The following is a 19,831-nucleotide window of genomic DNA, read 5'->3' on the forward strand; positions in this document are numbered from 1 at the left end:
ATAGGACACCTACTACTAAGAGTACAATACCAAAACTGGGAGACATAGCAGATCTACCTAACATGGAAACAAACAGGGACAAAGAAACATGCCTCAAATGAAAGAACAGGAGAATTCCCCTTAAAAAAAAAACTAAATGAAATGGAGGCAAGCAAGCTATCAGATACAGAATTCAAAACAATGGTTGTAAGGATTTTCAAGGAGCTTAGGTGAACGGTGGATGAACTCAGTGAGAACTTAAACCAAAAATAACAAGTATAAAAGAGAGAACATAAAAACCATTAAAAAGAACCAGTCAGAAATAAAGAATACAATACCTGAAATTAAGAATACACTAGAAGGAATCATCAGCAGACTAGATAAAGAAGAAAATCAATTCAGTGATTTGAAGACAAGATAGCAAAAAATGCCCAATCAGAGCAGCATAGAGAAAACAGAATTTAAAAAAATGAGAACATTGCAAGGAGCCTCTGGGACAACATAAAGCATAACAACATGTTCATCATATAGGTACCATAGGAAGAAAAGAGTAATAAATTAAGAATGTATTTGAAAAACAAAACAAAACAAAAAGAAAAGATGACTAAAATCTTCCCTAACATGGTGAAGAAAAAAATACACACAAGTCCAGGAAGCACAGAAAATCCCAAACACGATGAACCCAAAAAGACTCACACCAACACACATCATAATTAAAATGCTAAGGGTTAAAGACAAAGTGAGAATCTTAAAAGCAGCACGATAGAGACAGCTACTTACCTCTAAGGGAACTCCCATAAGACTGTGTGTTGATTTCTCAACAGAAACATTTCATGCCACAAGAGAGTGGCACAAAATATTTAAAGTGTTGAAAAGCAGGGACCTACAATCAAGACTACTCTTCCCAGGAAGGCTATTATTTAAAATTGAAGGAGAAATAAAGAGCTTCCCAGACAAGAAAAAGCTAGAGTTCATCACCACCAAACCAGTATTACAACAAATGTTAAAGCATTGTCTTTATACAAAAGAAAAAAAGGGGAATAAAGTTATAAAGAATAAAATAACAATAAATACATTCTTATCCATAATCGCTATAATGTAAATAACTTCAATGCTCCAATAAAAAGACATATGGTAGCTGAAAGGATAAGGAAAACAAGACCAATATATATGCTGTCTATGAGAGAACCATGTCAGAACACAAAAAACACAAGACTGAAAGGAAAGGGATGGAGAAAGATATTTCATGCAAATTGAAGTGAAAAAAAAAAAAGGCTAGAGTAGCAGTACTTATATTAGAAAGACTAGTTTTAAAATAAAGACCATAATAAGCGATTAAAATGAAATACATAATGATAAAGGGATCAATCCAACAAAAAAAAATATAACCCTTGTAAATATTTATGCACTCAACAGAGCAGCAATTAAATATATAAAGCAAATCTTGATAAACATAAAAGGGAGAGAACAACAATAAAACAGTCATAATAGGGAATTTTAACACTTTATTGACATTAATGGCTACACCTTCCAGACAGAAAATTAACAAGGAAACAGTGACATTCTATGACGCAGTAGACCACAGAAATTTTAATCGATATTTTCAAAGTATTTCACTCCAAAGCAGCAGAATATACATTCTTTTCAAGTGCACACAGAACATTTTCTAGGATAGACCACATGTTAGGGGACAAAATGAGTCTCAATAAGTTTACAAAGATTAAAATCATAGCATTTTCTTGGACCGCAATGATATGCTATTAAAAATCAATTATGAAACAAACTAAAAAACACAGAAACTGAATAACATGTTATTAAACAATGAATGGGCTAACAATCAGATCAAGGGAACAATAAAAAGATACCTTGAGACAAATAATAGAATACCTTAAAACAATTTAACCAAGGAGTTCAAAGACCTGTACTTGGAAAATTATAAGTTACTGTGAAAGGGTGTTAAAAAAGATAAAAATAACTAGAAAGAATTAACATTGTTAAAATGTCCATACTACCCTAAGCAATCTATAGATGCAATGCAATTTCTATCAAAATAGCAGTAGCCTATTTCATGGAACTAGAACATATATTCCAAAAATTTATATGGAACCACAAAACACCCCAAAACCCACAGCAATCTTGAGAAAGAAGAACTAGGTTGGAGGTATCATGTTAACTGATATCAAACTATACTACAAGACTGCAGTAAAAAAAGGACATAGAAAACACTTGAACAGAATAAAGAGCCCAAAATACACTCATACCTATATGGACAACTAGTATTTGACAAAGGAGGCAAGAACATACAATCAGGTAAAGACAGTCTTTTCAATAAATGGTGTTGGGGAGATTGGACAGATACATGCAAAAAAAAAAAAAAAAAAGAAAAGAAAAAGAAACTAGACCACTTCCTTACAACATGTACAAAAATAAACTCAAAATGAATAGAAGACTTAAATGTAAGACTCAAAACCATAAAAATCCTAGAAGAAAACATAAGCAATAAAATCTTGAACATTTCCCTTAGTAATATTATTTTTCTGAAATATCTCCTCAAGCAAAGAAAAGGAAAAAAAGAAAAAAGAAAGAAATGGGACTACAGCAAACTAAACAGTTTTTGAACAACAAAGAAAAACATCAACAAAATGAAAAGACAACCTACTGAATGGGAGGAAACATTTGCCAATAATACATCTGATAAGGATGTATCATACAACTTAACGCCAAAATAACAATCATATTTAAAAAATGGGCAAAGGACCTGAATAGACACTTCGCAAATAGGATACAGATTGCCAATATACATAAGAAAGATGTTCAACATCATTAATCATCAGAGATATACAAATTAAAACCACAATGAGATGTCACCACACACCTCAGAATGACTATCATAAATAAGTCAACAAACGGACATCAAGGAAGAAATCAAGAAGTTTTTGGAAACTAATGATAATGAATGCACAACAGCCCAAAACCTATGGGACACAGCAAAAGCAGTCCTGAGAGGAAAGTTCATAGCAATACAGGCTTACCTGAAAAGGATAGAAGAATCTCAAATAAAAAATCTAACCCTACAGCTACAAGAACTAGAGGAACAACAACAAACAAAGCCCAGAGTGAGTAGAAGGAAGGAAATCATCAAGATCAGAGCAGAATTAAATGACATAGAGGCTAAACAAACAATTCAAAAGATCAACAAAAGTAGGAGCTGGATATTTGAAAAGAGAAACAAAATCGACAAGCCTTTAGCTAGGCTCATCAAGAAAAAAAGAGAGGACCCAAATAAATAAAATCAGAAATGAAAGAGGAGAAATTATGACCAATAACACAGAAATACAAAGGATTGTAAGAAATTACTACAAACAACTGTATGGCAAAAAACTTGACAACCTAGATAAAATGGAAAAATTTCTAGAAACATATAATCTTCCAAAACTGAATCAAGAAGTAGAAAACCTGAACAGACTGATAACAAAGAGTAAAATTGAAACAGTAATAAAAAAAACTCCCAGCACACAAAAGCCCTGGACCGGATTGCGAATTCTCCAAAACATTTAGGGAAGAACTAATGTCTACCCTTCTCAAACTATTCCAAAAAATCCAAGAAGAGGGAAAACTCCCAAACTCTTTCTATGAATCCAGTATTATCCTAATTCCAAAACCAGGTCAAGACACAACAAAGAAAGAAAATTACAGGCCAATATCACTGATAAACATAGGTGCTAAAATCCTCAACAAAATATTGGCAAAAAAGATCCAGCAACACTTTAAAAAGATCATACACCATGATCAAGTGGGATTCATCCCTGGGATGCAAGGATGGTTTAATATTCACAAATCAATAAATGTAATACACCACATAAACAAAATGAAAGACAAAAATCACATGATCATATCAATAGATGATGAAAAAGCATTTGATAAAGTACAACACCCATTTATGATGAAAGCTCTCAGAAAAATGGGAATAGAGGGAGCATACCTCAGCATAATAAAGGCTATATATGAGAAATCTGAAGCCAGCAGCATACTCAATGGGCAAAAACTGAAAGCATTCCCCCTGAGATCAGGTTCAAGACTAGGTTGTCCACTCTCCCCACTCCTATTCAACATAGTCTTGGAAGTTCTAGCCACAGCAATCAGACAAGAAAAAGAAATAAAAGGCATCGAAATTAGAAAAGAAGAAGTAAAACTGTCATTATTTGCAGATAACATGATAGTGTACATAGAAAACCCTATAGACTCCACTAAAAAACTACTCAACATAATAAGTGAATTTGGCAAAATAGCAGGGTACAAAGTCAATATTCAGAATCGAAGGCATTTCTGTACATCAACAAGAAAATGCCAGAGATAGAAACTAAAAACAAAAAAACAAAAAACCTATCTCCTGTAGCAAAAAGAAAAATAAAGTACCTAGGAATAAACTTAACCAAAGAGATAAAAGACCTGTACTCAGAAAACTATGTATCACTGAAGAAGGAAATTAAGGAATATACAAATAAGTGGAAGCATATACCATGTTCATGGATGGGAAGAATCAACATCATTAAATGTCCATACTACTCAAAGCAATTTACAGATTCAATGCAATCCTTATTAAAATACTAGCGACATATTTCACAGACCTAGAACAAATACTTCAAAAATTTATATGGAACCAAAAAAATGACCTCAAATAGCCACAACAATCTTGAGACAGAAGAACACAGTAAGAGGAATCACAGTACCCGATGTCAAACTATACTACAAAATCACTGTGATCAAGACAGTATGGCACTGGTATAAGGATAGTCTTATAGATCAATGGAACAGAGTAGAGAGCCCAGAAATAAACTCAGATCTATATGGTCAACTAATATTCGACAAAGGGGGAAGGAACATAAAATGGATGAGAAGAGCTCCTTCAACAAATGGTGCTGGGAGAACTGGACAGGGATGTGCAAAAAAATGGAACTAGACCACCAACTTACACCACACTCCAGAATAAACTCAAGATGGATCAAAGACTTAAATGTAAGACGTGACACCATAAAAGTCCTTAGAGGAAAACATAAAAAAAAAAAAAAAAGAAAGAAAAAGAAAACATAAGCAGGAAAATATTAGATATCCCATGTAGCAATATGTTCACCAATACATCTCCTAAGACAAGGGAAATAAAGGAAAAAATAAACAAATGGGACTACATCAAACTAAAGAGTTTCTGCTTAGTAAAAGAAAACATCAGCAAGATGAAAAGGGAACCAATCATGTGGGAAAACATATTCGCCAGTGATACCTCAGACAAGGGATTGATCTCCAAAATATATAAGGAACTTACACATCTGAACACCAAGAAGACAGACAGCCTAATTAAAAAATGGGCAAAGGAGCTGAACAAACACTTCTCCAAGGAGGATACACAGAGGGTCCACAGGCATAAGAAAGAATGCTCAACATCCTTAACCATCAGAGAGATGTAAATAAAAACCACCATGAGATATCACTTTACACCTGTCAGAATGGCCATCATCAACAAATCAACAACAAGTGCTGGCGAGGATGTGGAGAAATGGGAACCCTACTGCACTGTTGGTGGGAATGCAGACTGGTGCAGCCACTACGGAAAACAGTATGGAATTTCCTCAAAAAACTAAAAATGGAACTACCTTTTGAATGAGTGATTCCACTGCTAGGATTATACCCGAAGAATCCTGAAACCCCAGTTCAAAAGAACTCGTGCACCCCTATGTTCATAGCAACACTGTTTGCAATAGCTAAGTACTGGAAACAGCCTAAGTGCCCATCTGTAGATGAGTGGATTAAAAAACTGTGGTACATTTACACAATGGAACACTATGCAGCAGAAAGAAAGAAGGAACTCCTGCCATTTGCGACAACATGGATGGAACTAGAGAGAATTATGCTTAGCAAAATAGGCCAGGCAATGAAAGAAAAATACCATATGATATCACCTAATACAGGAGACTAATGAACAACACAAATAATGAACTAAATTGAACAAGGAACAGAAAAACAGTTATTGGGGGCAGGGAGAGAAGTGGGGTAAGAAGGGGAAGGGTCTAGTAAAGGAATTAGTAAAAATAACCCATGGACATGGACAGCAGGGTGGGGAATGACTGTGGGAGAAGGGGTGGGCTGGAGGGGAATGGGGGAAAATGGGACAACTGTAATAGAAAAACAATAAAATAAATAAATCAACAAATGAAGTGTTGCTGAGGTTGTGGAGAAAAAGGAACCTTGTGCACTGTTAATGGAAATGCAGACTGGTGCAGCCTCTGTGGAAAATAGTATGGAAGTTCCTCAAAAATGGAAAATGGAACCATCTTATGACCCAGTGATTCCACTTCTGAGTATATATCTGAAGAAACTAAAAACATTAATTCAAAAGAATATATGATTTTGGTGCCATGATATTACATCTGGCAATGTATCTGCAGAATCCTGAAACACCAATAAAAAAAGAATATATGCACCTCTATGTTCATAGCAGCCTTACAATAGCCAAGATGTGGAGACAGCTTAAGTGTCCATCAGTAGATGAATGGACAAAAAAAAACCAACTGTGGCATATTTACACAGTGGAATACTATGCAGCAATAAAAAAGAAGGAAAGCTTACCTTTTGCAACACTATGGATGGAACTGGAGACTATAACACTAAATTAAATAAGCCAGTCAGTAACAGACAAATCCCTTATGATCTCACTTGTATGTGTAATATGATGAACAAAATAAACTAACAAGCAAAATAGGAAAAGAAAAAAAAAAAAGAAAGAAAAAAGAAAAAGACTATATGTGCCACTAAGTTCATTCAGAGTTATTTATAATAGCCAAGACACGGAAGCAACCCTCATGCCCATCAATAGAGGAGTGGATAAAAAAGCTGTAGTACATATATATACAACGGAATATTACTCAGACATAAAAAGAATGAAATCTTACCATTTGGAACAGATTGGATAGACTTTGTGGGTATGATGAGGCTAAATGAAATAATTTGATCAAAGAAAGACAAATGCCATATGATTTCACTTATATGTGGAATCTAGAGAACAAGATAGCCCAGTCTGGCTGCAGAGGTGGAGGCACAGGGCTTGAATGTCTGGATTCTCTGCTAGGGGGTCGGGCCCACAGTGAATGCCCACTGGGGCCACCTCTGAGCTGAGTAGAGGACATGGATGTGAAGACCCATGCCCAGGCCCGACCCGGCCACCACTGCGGAGGAGAGTCTGGAGCTCCTGATGCGCAGCCGTGGAGCAGCTGCCGCCACCGCCCAGACCCTGCGGACAGAGATCCCGAACTTCCAGCAGCATTCCGGAGTGGCCTGACCGAGCAGCGGCTGCAGGGTCTGCACTGGGATGCGTCTGCTTGTCCCTGGTGGTCAGGGCCACGCCTTCAAGGGCCACCGGGCATACTGGCTGCCAGCAGCCCCTCCTTGTGGGACCTGTCCACAGCAGCGCCAGCACCCAGGAGAGCTGCAAGCAGCCCCGCAGCCCAGTCCTTCCTGCAGACCCTCAGCTTCTGCTCCCCGGGCCGGCTGAGCTTGAACATGGGGGACCAGTCCCTGCTCATGGACACGCTGCATTCCTGCAGATCCAGGAGATCGTGAAGCAGAGCACTGAGTTCTTGCTCCAGGTGAGCTCCCCAAGCTGCGGCTCCCAGGCCTGCACGTCCAGGAGGCGCTGTTTTCCAAGCCCAGGGACCCGTGGCTCAGACATGGGAGCTGGGCGGCCTGCAGAGCCTGTTGCCCCTCCTGTCAATTGTCAGGACAGAGCAGCAGGAATCGGACTCTGTGCAGCTCACGCCTGCGGCCCCGCGGCTGGGAGAGAGCAGCCTGGAGATCGGGGGTGGCAGCGGCAGTGCTGGCGTGGCAGCCTCAAAGCGGCCAGGTTCTCCACGTTGGACCAGGCTGCCCACCGGCTGTCCAGCAGGCCTGGTGGCAGCCTCTGTAGCAGCAGCGGGCGGGAGAGCGGGCCCAGCTGTGCTAGCACACTGGCGCAAGCACATGGTGCACCTGGCCAGCCACAGCCCTGGCTCTTACAACAACCAAGGCGACCAAAACGCAGTGCCAGCAGACCTGCAGCTTGGTCACCATGTACACCGTGATGGGTGTTGGCCAGAGCGCCCAGAAGGTGGGGGCCCTCCCTGAGCAGTGACCCCTGAGTCCCAGAACCACCTCCGGGTGCTGCAGACTTGGCGTCTCCATAGGCCGAGCTCATCCACCAGAAAGGTAAGGGCTGCCACCGCAAGCTCTACAATGACGGCCACCCCTCTGAGAAGCTGGAGCTGGTGACAGGCACCAAGGTGCACAGCACAGAGCCCAGCTCAGAAACTGCCGTGTCTGCGCAGCCATGTGGCACCAGCTCCTGCTGCCGGGCCTCCCGGCCTCCTTCTCTGACGGGAACACACTGGCCAACGGCGCTGGCGTCCGCAGCCGCTCTTCCACCAGTGCCCCAGACGCAGACAGCTGGACAGTCACATCCTCACGCTGTCAAGTCCGATGGGCAGCACTTTGCCCGGAACCTCAAGGAGAGCGGGACGAATGCCACCGCGGTGCCGTGCGCCAATGCCCGCGGCGCGCTGCAGAGGTGCTGGGTACGCAAGGGAGGTCACTGAGGGTGACACCTCACCACTGTCATTAATGACACCAGCTTGCTGGAGGTGGACAGAGTGGGCGCCACACGCCCCCTCCTGTTACCCCTCACGTGCCTCCCCACTCACTAGCTACTGCCTGTCCCTCCCCAGGGGACGCTGGGTTTTCTGTATGTTCCTGGCCCCTTGGCCTCCTGTCCCACCCGTGACCCCAATCTGAGTGTGCTGGGGGAGGGTGGTGAGGGGTGCAAGCTCACCATTCACACACGTACACACACACACACACACACACACACTCTCACACACACGCACACTCACACACACACTCACACACACTCACACTCACACACACACACACACACACTCACACACTCACACACACACACACTTGTGCACAGTCAGGGCACCCTCACTCCCCCTCTCCTAACCCCTAACAATTGTTTCTCTGTTCCACTCAACCCAGCCAGGCAGGGAGGGGCTGGTCTAGGGACTGTCCTCTGCTCTACCTGTCATTGCACCTCTGGCGCTGGAGGGGCCCAGAGGGCTCAGGACATCTCCTGCCACCACGTCCCAGTGCTTCCACATTTCCAAAAGTGCCTTCCTGTCTCTCTATCGTGACCCTGTGCCTGGGGCTGGGGTGGGCAAGGCTGTGGGGGCTGCCCTTGCGAGAGCGGAGGACAAGGGGGGCTCAGAGAAATCGGACACTGACCTGGGGTGCCCGGTGGTGGTGGGCTCAGCGCCCTTCTCTCCCCGGCCCTGTGCTCAGCCTCTCTTGCTCCAGTCAGTCCCCTGGGGGCCTGAGAGAGGCAGGTCCTCAGTGAGCGATGCAGACAGAGGGTCTCTGAGGATGGGACGAGAGGTTTCCGGGGCTCCCAGGTGCGTGTGCGTCTGCGCATGTACTTTTGCTTTTAAACGAATGAAGATATGAGAGGCAGCTGCCCAGGGATGGAACCAAGGGAGCAGGCAGGAAGGCTGCTGCCTTCCTCCCCTCCCCCACCCCGTACCTCAGGACAGGGCTCCCAGCCCCATTGGCTGTACATAGTTTTTAAAGTTTATTTTAGCTAATAACATATTGAAGTGTGTTCTTTTTAAAAAACAATAGGACTGTGTCTGATGTTCCCAACGGTCCCGGGTGCTGTGGAAGGCAGGATGGGGTGGAGGGGTGGGGCGGGCTGAACAAGTGCCCGCATGTGAGTGGGAGTCCACGTTTCTCAGAAGGGACCCCAGACCCAGCCACTGCTGGGACTCCATTGAGTCTGGCCAGCTGCCCCACAGGGCTGTTTGAAGGGTAACGCTGGTTTGGGACTGTTGACGGAGCCCAACTCATAGGGACAGGGCAGGACCCACACCTTTGTGAGCAGCCGTTTGCTGAATTTTCTGACTGTTGCTCTCTTCCTAGCCTTACCTGGTGTGAGTGGTTTTGATTCTTTTTGAGTTTTACATGTGAACCAGAGGGCTCTTCCTTTCTTCTGCTCCCCATGCCCCCACGCTGGGTGGCATTGGACATGTTCTGTCTCCCGCCCTTTTCCTCACTGCCTCACCTCGCATCTCCTGCTTAAGTCTGACAGCCCACGGCTCCCAGAGGCAGGGGGTGGCCAGAGGAGGGTGGGGGCCACCCCAGTGGACCCTGGGAATCCTATTCGGAGGCCTCTCCCCGACCCAGCAGCTCCCACCGGCCTGTGGGAAAGGTGTCCCTCCAGCACCTGCTTGTTGTGGCCGTGGAGGGTGTCCAGTCTGGCTGGGTCCTGGCCCTTCTCCTGCTGCCCCCGTGTGTGTGGGAAGGGGGGAGGCAAGTGAGTAGGGGCGTGTCGACCCCCCAGCTGAAGCACAACCACCTTAGTCACACCTCCCCTGGCCTTGACACCCAACTTCAGCATCTGCCAAAACACAAGGTCCGGTCACTTAGAGGGTCCCCAGGGCTACAAAAGGGTGGGCCACAACCCCAGCCATCCCCAAAAGAGAGCTGGAGTCTGAGGTTCTCCCCCTTTCAGGCCTTAGCTGGGGGCCAGCTCCTGGGACTGCTGTCCTCTCCCTCCCACCCTTTTTCCTGGGCAGCCCCAGCCCAGCCGCTCCCTGCCGGGTCCTCAGGCAGGGCTTGCCCTTGTCCTTCCCCCGCACCCCTGCACCACTGGGTTGGGGGGCAGACCCCCTTGTTTCAGGGGCCTGAAGAGGTGTCCCTGGATCCAGGGACTGTGCGTTGGTCTAGGGAGGTGGGGAGAAGGAACGGGGGGGGGGGGGGGCAGAAGAAACGTCCTCTCCAGGGGAGCCAAAGGCAGGGTTGTGCCTCACTCTGGGAGCCACCCCTGGGCCCGTGCACCCTGCTCTGCCAGGGCGGCCTGCTGCTTCCCCTCCGTCCCCTGCCCTCCCTGCCTCCGCTGCAGGCCCCACCCCCGCCAGCACCCAGGGAGAAGCAGGAATGGAGAATCACAGAGCAATGCAAAAGAGACTGGGGGCCCACTTCACCTGCCCCGACTGCCACACCCTCCTGCCCGTGCCCCACAGGACAGGCCACCTGCCTCGTCTGAGGGGACTGCCAACACCCGCCCTCCTGTACGTGACGTCGCAGGTTAACTACTGTGAGCAGCGCAGCCCACAGGGAACTGTGAGCCTGAGAACATCAGTGACATGGATGGGATTAAACTAAATGGCTATGTACAAAAAATGACAGTAACAATAAAACAGATAACTAAAAATATAAATGTAGAAACCTATTCAGACACAGAGAAGAGACTGATGGTCACCAGAGGGAGGGGTTTGGGGGACTGGGTAGGAAAAGTGAAGGGATTGAGTACATACTGGCAGTTACAGAATAGTCATGGGGATGAAAATACGGCAAAGGGAACATAGTCAATAAGACTGTAGTAACTGCGTGCTGCTACGTGTGCGCTGGAGAACACTTTGTGAAATGTATGTCTATCAAACCATGTGCTGTACACCCGACATGAACACAAAATAAAATTGAATGTAAAGTGTGTTGAAAAGAAAGACCTGTTTGCTCATCACTACAGAGCACAGAGCTGAGCTTGGGGTGGGGCTCCCAGAGCTCTGTCTAGAACCCTCTGCCTCTGATGTCACAGGGACCCAGGGAGATTCCAGAACCCGTGGCTGGGTCCAGCTCTCACTCTGCGCATTGGCAGCGATGGTGAAAAAGCTGTTCTGTTTCCCCACTGTCGGCAGCCCGCCGTCTCCCCCTCCCCCTTCCCCGGCCTCCTCCTCCTCACCTGGATTTCCATATTGCCTTTCGGAGGCCCCCACTCAGAGGCCTCGACGTAGCCCTCCTCCTGCTCCCGCACTTCACCAAAACAAGTTCCCATCTCTCACCAGCAGGCCTGCTCCCCACCTGGGAGCCCGCAAGGTCAGCGGATGCCTCAAGATCCCTGGGGCCCCCAGCTACGCCCACCCTGCCAGGTCTCCTTCCCCTCCGTGCCTCCACCCTGTCCGCCTAGCCGCCTTCTCTGATTTTCAGGATTTTCAACCTCTTTATGCCCCCCACCCCCCTTCTTACCCTTCTCTGGCCTTAGGCCACCGGAGGAGAAGGCCCACCTGCCCCTGCACCCCTCTTCCCCAGACACCTCTCCCCACCACCACCCCTCTCGTGGGCCATCCTGCAATCTGTCCCCGGGACCTGCAGTTCGTGTCAGTGGGCACACAGGTGCCTGAAAGCCTCATGAGTCGGTCAGGTGCTGGGCGCAGGCAGCAGAACACGGTGGGCAGCAGCTACAGGTAATGCTGGTGGGCCCTCCTGCGCTTCAGGAGGCCCCCTTCTCTCCAGGGAGTGCTCAGCCACCTCGGTGTCTGGCTCCTGTCACCGGGTGGGTGGCCTTGCTGGGAGTTGGTTGATCTGCCAAAGAAAATGTAAGAAGCTCCTGTGTGGCCACACTTGGGGCTCCCGAGCTGCCACTAGAAGGGGGTCGCTGGGCCTGGTGGACTCAGGCAGCTTTCCCTGCAGGCCCCTTCCCCTCCGCATAAGCAAGCAAGGTCCCCTCATTCCGAAAGAATGACTGGGCCTGGGCCTGGTACATGCCCACTCCCCAAATCAGCCTCCCCGGGGCACGGTGACCAGGGCCTTTGGCAAAGCTAAGCCTTCCCGGGGGCGTGGGACAGTGGCTGCGGGAGGAGAGATGACACCTTGCTCTGAGGTCTTAGGCCCTGGAGGCTGGGAGGGGTCTCTGGGGCAAAGGGCCCTGTTCACTGTGCTCCTGGGCAGGGGCTGAGCTCTGCAGAGGGGCTGGCCCTCAGCATCCCTCCGGGGCAGGAGTGCGTTCCTGCAGCCTTCCTGGGGGAGCACTAGCAGGTGGGGGTGAAGGCTGTCCCGAGAGGCCTCTCTGAGGACTCCAGGCCCCCACACCCTCCCTCCTTCCCTTCCCTGCAGGTCCCAGGGCTGCTCCCGTTTCCCGGCCTTGACAGAAGCACGGGAAGGCCTGACTGGCCAGAAATCGGGGAACCCACTTTTAAACGCCTCTGTCTTCCCATCTGGGCCAGAGAGCTTCACATTCTACAGCCAATACTTGGCAGCACGTTCCTTTCAGAGGGTGAGTTGGGGGTTGCTGTCCGAGGTAGGGAGGGGGACCCCTAAAAACTCACAAACAACACAGGCTGCCTGCCCCCTCCAAAAACCACATCCTGGGTTGGCTTTCCTGACAACAGCCTGGTGTGCTCAGGGTCTAAAATTATACTTTCTTTTGGCCCCGGTAGAAATATCAGTTTTAATAACAGCTTTCCTGCGCTGAAGACACACCCTGCGACCTGCACCCCTTCTCCAGGATGTGCCGTGTTTGCAGACCTGGGGATCCTGACCCTCTGGCTGATGACCTCAAGTTTGCAAATGATTATTAAGTGAATGCAGTCTGCCTGGAAATGCCAACCTTCAGCTCTGAGTTCTAATGCCAAGTGCAGGTGGGAAGCCAGACAGAGGAGGAGTTTGAGGACCACGCCCCACAAGACCCCTCCTCAGCAGTTAGCCCCCCATTCTCTGTCCCTCAGTCTGCCGCAGCAGCTAGGCTCCACCCAAGGGAAGCCCCTTCTCTTTATAGCCTGTGGTCACTCGGGCACTGGTGTCTCAGACAAGACTGGCCAAGGACTGAGCTGTGCAGACTCCACCCAAGGAAGAAAAGCAATGACCCAGCTCCTTGGCGCATGGACAGCAGTCATGTCTCCAAGGGCCCTGAATCCCCCTGCCCAGGGCAAAGGTAAGACTAGGTCCTCAGAGCCTCAGCCCAAACCCCAGGGCTGCAGGCAATGGAGAGAACTGGGGGAGAAGCGTGTGGGGAGGGTTCATGGTTGGCCAGTCCCATCGCTCTCCATCTTGCAAACTTGCCCTCTCAAGAGATGCATTCACCCACAGGTGGGGAGGTGGGATCCATGTTGTAGACAACTTTGTTTCCCAAGTGCTACTTGGGAGCAACGTTTTAGGAACTTTCCAGAAAGACGAGGCCCTCCTATTCACAGTGGAAGTCGTTGACCCACACCTGGAGGAGATGCAGCTGGAGGTTTTATTTCTCCTCGATCAAAATGACTTCCTTCAATTTTCCGAGGGAAATGAAAAAGAGCCAAGACCATAAGAGGTCATGGAGCACTTCAGGCCGCCCCAGTGCCCTGGAAAGGGACGGATGGTGGGAGGTCCCAGAGCCGCCTTGGAGCCCTGCCCGGGCCTGATGCTTTGGGTCCAAGAATTTCATGTCTCCCCGAGCTGGTAGAACTAAGACAAAAGAGGACCAGCCATCTTCACCGACTCTCCTCCCAACTCCACTGTCTCAGCACCAGTCAGCCTCCCCTCACCTTCCTTCACCTGAGATGCCAGCAGGAAACAGCACATATTTTTTACAATGACAGAAAATACTAGTGAAAACCATTTCACAGAAATGCAGGGCAAAACATCTGGGTATGCAGGGCTGGTTCAACCAGTTTGGGGTCCTCTGGTTACACAAAGATAACTTTGTCCTTCTTATATATTTTATGATGATTAAATGGCATTAAATAGTCTTTAGTAAAAAAATTGATTCCGTGTGAGCCCATCCTGACAGCTTCAGTTCCTCAAGTGGCCATTCAGAAGGCCTTTGCCTGAGGTTGTACGTGACACACTCGATTCCCAATGTAAGAACCACTAACCAGATTTTAAAGAATTCAAACGTCTTGCTCATCTTAGTACGTTTTCTTCTTTTGTGATTCCATCAGCGCCTGTGCTGCATGGTTTAAAGATTTTGACAAACTAGCATTAACCTTCTTCTAGGTGAGGACTTTGCCAGGCCATATCCTCTGTATGAGTCAGGGCAAGAGTTTTTCAACAGCTGACATTTTTACCAGAAACCACAAAACAAGTAGTTGCTTATTTTCATATATTGAATGTTTATGCAATGTTAAGTCATAAGGCCCAAGCTAAAATCAGGGTCATCTCATTCAAGGAAACCAATTTAAAAAGTTGTTCAATTTGTGTTTAATTTGTTAACATGTTCTGTAAAATCGATTAACGAACTTAGGAGACTAGGGAGACAAAGGAAAGACTAGGAAATCTTTTCTGGTACAGGAGGCCTAGCTCAGTTTCAACCAAGAGTCACCATTTCTAATTCTTTACATAGAAGCATAAAAGGAATAAAACATATTGATTACTTGCCATTTAGCCTCCAGCCAAACAACTTATTAAGCCTGTGACACCTTGAAGGATAACTCAGTAAGATTCTAGTCATTTATTTTGGTAAAATGAGACATCATCTGTGGGGACTGCCCTGGGCTCAATGTCCTTTATAGACGCCTGGTTTCTGTGAGCCGAGGCCACCTGTTTGAAGCTCTCTGGTCCTCTGAGCCACGCCTGCAGGTAGGACCTCTGCAGGCTCGCTGCTGTGCTCAGGATGTCCCTTTCCAAGACTCAGTCCTGCCCACCGGCTCACCTTCAAAGCTCTTTCACTTATTGGCCTGACCTTCCATGGGCTTGTGTGGCTTGCTGTTGTGCTGCCTCTGACCAGCTCCTTTCCATCCTCATGGGTTCCAGTCATTCTGCCAACCCTTTCCACAGCGCTCTTCTCAGAGTTGCCCTGGTCATTTGCCATAACACAGATGGACCTGAAAAACCTTGAGAAGGCCAGTCTCGACGTGTTCTGGGCCCTGAGCTCCACAGGCTGGGCTAACCCCTCCACAGTCCTTTCTGCTCACACACTCACCTGCCTCGTCCCCCCTCACAGGCTCAGGGATCGTCCCCTGTTTCCTGAGTAGAACCTCCTCTCCTAGAACTGACTGGATGAGACAACCCATGGTTTCCCCCCTCCCTCAGGTATGCAGGGCTCAGCCTGGTGCTCCCACACTAAGCTGGGCCACTGGGATGTCTGGGAGGCTAAGCACCCACTTCAGCCTCCGTCTGGGCAGGGAAAGCAGCATGGCTGCCACCTCCCTTTCTGATCCCACGTCCTATCTAGGGGTCTTCAACTCCCCCTGCCCCCCGTGGGGATGTGAGAGGCCAGCACTGGGCTCCTTGTCAATGACCCACCATTATCTTGAGTTGTTTGCAAGGGAACCATTATAATGGGGCAAGAGAAGAGAGGCAGGGAGTGGGGGACAGTGAGGAGCTGGTGGAATCATGGACAGTGGCCCCAGGGCCCTGAGAGGCGCTGGAATGGAGCCCGAGAGCAAAGGTCGGAGGTGGCACGCAGTGAGCTGCCGCAGGATAGGAGCCCTTGCTGGCATGATGGGGTTCAGATCTCTCAGGCATTTTCTGGGAGAAAATATCACATCTAGAGATGGCTTGAAGGTGTCTGGATTTGAGAGGTGAGTCTGCAAATGTTCCAGAAACCCACATGTCTTAGCCCTGAGTATCAAGTTGATGAAAGGTGTAGCAAAGATCGTTGAGTCACACGAGGGAGGGGTGTGGATTTTCTTTTGTCCATGCCAGGTTTTCCTGAGTCTGGTGTCCAGTGTTGGGTCATTTGCATCACTGTCCTGGGCAGTTTCCTCAAGGTCCCTCCTGAAGTCCAGAGCAGGGGATGTTAATGCGTGTGTGACGCGTGACGGCCAGAGAGCTACCCCATCTGACTTCTGTCACAGGTCTTTCTCCTGGATCAGGCGAAGAAAGCCAGGGAGCACAGAGGCAGCCTGGGGGCCTGCGCCTGCCCCAGCAAGTCCGAGTGCACAGCCTTAGGCAGAGCTCAGGTCTGCATGCTCCTGCTTCTTGACCAACACTCATTGTTGCCTTTGTTACCCTGGCTCCCGTTGGCCAGGTATGCCCAGAGACAAACATATCTATCTCAGTTCATTCTCGAAAATTCTTCAGCTCAGACATTTCCCAAACTCCCAAGCTTAGACTCTGCTGGAGTCTCTTGACCCTCCCACGGAGGGGCTACTGGGAGCGGGTGGATGTGCCTGGAAGGAAGGGCCATGCAAGTGCACCATTCAGCCAGGCCCTCAGGGAGTCTCCGGATAGGAAGGCAGCCAGCATGCTGTACCACGACTCTTAGATGAGGCCTAACACAGGCAACTCAGATTGTAGAGGAGCCTTGCCCAGTTTCTGGCCCAAGCACTGCCTCTGACTGTCTCCATCAAGACCTGGGTTTGCAGACAGTAAAGATGGCAGCGAAGTTGGTGGAAGTTATACTTCTCCTAGGACCAAACTAGAATTGCACTTAAAAGATAGAACAACCCACCTGAATAACTGACTGAAGACTACCCGAATAGAAGTCTTATAACCCAGGATTTCCTGAAGAAGCCACATCAAGACTGGTAGGAAGAGCAGAGACATGAAAAGGGCTGGCCCCACACACCTGTGCAGTGGCTAAGAATCCAGAGGGGTATTCCAGCTGCAAAGGTTCCTTGTGATGAGTGTGTCATCTCAATCCCATGTTTGCTCTTAAGCCCAGAGCACCAGATTCAGGAAAAGGACACCACATAACATCTGGCTGTGGGAATCAGCAGAGATTCTGTCCACCAAGAAGAGAGGAGAGTAGGCTAGAAACTCAGGTGCCTCTTAAAGGGCCCATGCACACAATCTCATTAGCAGCCTCTCATGCTGGGCTCCTACAGGGAGAGGGCAGCTCAAAGCAGACTAGTTGTGAGAGAAGAGATTGGGTTGCACGGCTCCTGGGAGAAAGATGAAGAAATAACCATCAGGAGCCTCATGCTGAGTTCCTCTCCCACATGGCCTAGAGAGGCCATTGTGTGTGTGCGTGTGTGTGTGTGTGTGTGTGTGTGTGAGTGTGTGTTGAGCAATTTTGCTCATACAGTACATTCCTAAGGGCATGTAGTAGCCCCGCCCTCTTGAGTCCCTGTAGTCTTGCCATGCCAAACTGGCACACTACAGAGAGGTAAGCTGCTAGGTCTCTCGTGTAGAGGTTTGGGAGGACTCAAAACATGTCAGAGACTGAGTTGTGTGGCTCTGGGGTCGGGTCCATTTCCCTGCCCCCTTCCCATAATCCTGACTTGCACCAACCATCCCCATGAAAGATCCACTAGCCTCAACCACCCTGGAAGCCCTACCCTGATGCTATAGCTGTTGGGAAGGTTTGGCCCAAACTGAGGACAAACTGAGCTGTGTGGATCTAGGATGGGGGACATTCATTTCTCACACATCCAACCAAGGCCCATTCGTTTGCAAGACCCGCCCTTCCCATGTCCAACTCTTGGTCAGTTGGGTCCTGAGAAACTATTCTAACCTCATCCCGACAACTCATTAAGAACCTGCCCCACCACAAAGGTTAATGGGCATTCTGCATTGGCAGATGGTCTTGACCTACCTTGGCACTTTTGCTGAGTGGGCTCACATTCAGTACTGGCATTGAGTTGGAATCTGTATCCTTATGGTTAATAACACTCAGCAGTACCAGGTGACTTAGTGAAAACATACCTCACACAATTATGTGTACTGTCAGAGTCTCTTTCAGTGACTGAGCCTGACAGGAAGCCAGCAGGTGGAGGCAATGAAGATGGATCTAGGGGTGCTTTAGGCCTTTTTCTGACCTACCCCCATGCTCAGAACTAGTGGAAGCCAGCCTTGGTGAACATCTTAGCCTCTCCCACACATACCCAGGCCAACAAAGACAGGCCCAGGCTATGGATCCTAACAGATAGCTCAGGGCCAGTCACAAGCACCGTCTGACATTAATCTGCACTAGAGCACCTCCCAAGAGCAACCAGGAAAAGCACAGTGGTCGCTGGCATCAGACCACATCAGAGAAGGGCCCAGTTAGTTTCACAAACAATCTATCCAGAGCGAGATCTTGGCAGACACCAGATGCTGCTGGGGAAAATTCTGTTTTGTGTGGTTAGCACATGCACAGAAGCTCATACACGGTGGTTGTGCCCAGTCCACACAGTCAGCCAGCCTAAGGGTTGACCGCACTTGCAGAACGGTCAACAACAATGAAGACTCAACTACAGAGACCACTGGTCAAGATGGTGGCCTATGTAAACATGGCTCACCTCCTTGCACAATCACATCACAATTACAACTAAACTATAGAAGAACCATCATTAAGAACTGTCAGAAATAGAGCTTAGTAATGTCCTGTAACTATGCAATTAAAGAAGAAACCAACTATGGAATTAAAGAAGAAACCACATAGAGACTGGTAGGTGGAACAGAGGTGTGGAACAGGCTGGTCCCACACCCACGTGTGGTAGATAGACACCAGAAGCCAGCAGTACCAGCCTCACAGTAAGCCCCCACAGCAGGGTTTCAGTGCCAGGAAGGTAAGTCTCCATAACTTCTGGTTGTAAAAGCCAGCAGGAATTGAGGCTTTGTAAGACAGAAACTGCTGGGGTCTCATGAAGTTCCTCTTAAAAGGCCCATGCACAGATTCGCTTAGACTCCCACCCTCTGATTCCAGCATGGGGGCAGAAGATTGAATGGCATCAGACATTCTTGGAGAAAAAGAATTGTCTGGCATCAGGGCACGAGCTAGGGGGCAGCTTTCTCTCAGACAAAAATGCTAGCAGAGGCCATTGCTCCTTTTCTGAACCTTCCCCCTTAAAGCCACAGAGCCACAGAGCCAGCAGGTGGGCACCAGATCTGAGACTTCATTAGGCTACCACCTCACACTGTTTGTCCCACCCTGGTGACTCCCTGAAGTCCTGCCCCACTCAAATTTAGGCCCACCTACGCTGTTTCCTATGGCTTTTCTATATGGATGGCTTGTCTTGGCCCATCCTTCATATTTTCCTAAATTTTCTCCAACAGGCAGTATCTGGCTTCAGTGAGCCCTGTACCTCTGGCTCAGTTGTGCCCAGCCTGGCATTAGATTAGAAGCAGCTGGCCTTAGTTCACAATCTGGCCTCGGCTG

At 48.0% G+C, this 19,831-nt stretch overlaps 1 protein-coding gene across 1 annotated transcript; it reads left to right on the top strand.

Moving 5' to 3' along the window:
* Positions 1-7,155: 7,155 nt before the first annotated feature.
* LOC149995080 (nucleus accumbens-associated protein 1-like) lies at positions 7,156-12,300 on the top strand. Its single transcript, XM_090259112.1, has 4 exons — positions 7,156-7,586; positions 7,749-8,076; positions 8,190-8,576; positions 12,142-12,300. Exons 1-4 carry the CDS (start codon positions 7,156-7,158, stop codon positions 12,298-12,300), a joined length of 1,305 nt encoding a protein of 434 aa, XP_090115238.1.
* Positions 12,301-19,831: the final 7,531 nt, after the last annotated feature.

Source organism: Furipterus horrens, unplaced genomic scaffold, assembly GCF_987537825.1.
Source record: "Furipterus horrens unplaced genomic scaffold, mFurHor1.1.pri manual_scaffold_13, whole genome shotgun sequence".
NCBI classification, from domain to species: Eukaryota; Metazoa; Chordata; class Mammalia; order Chiroptera; family Furipteridae; genus Furipterus; species Furipterus horrens.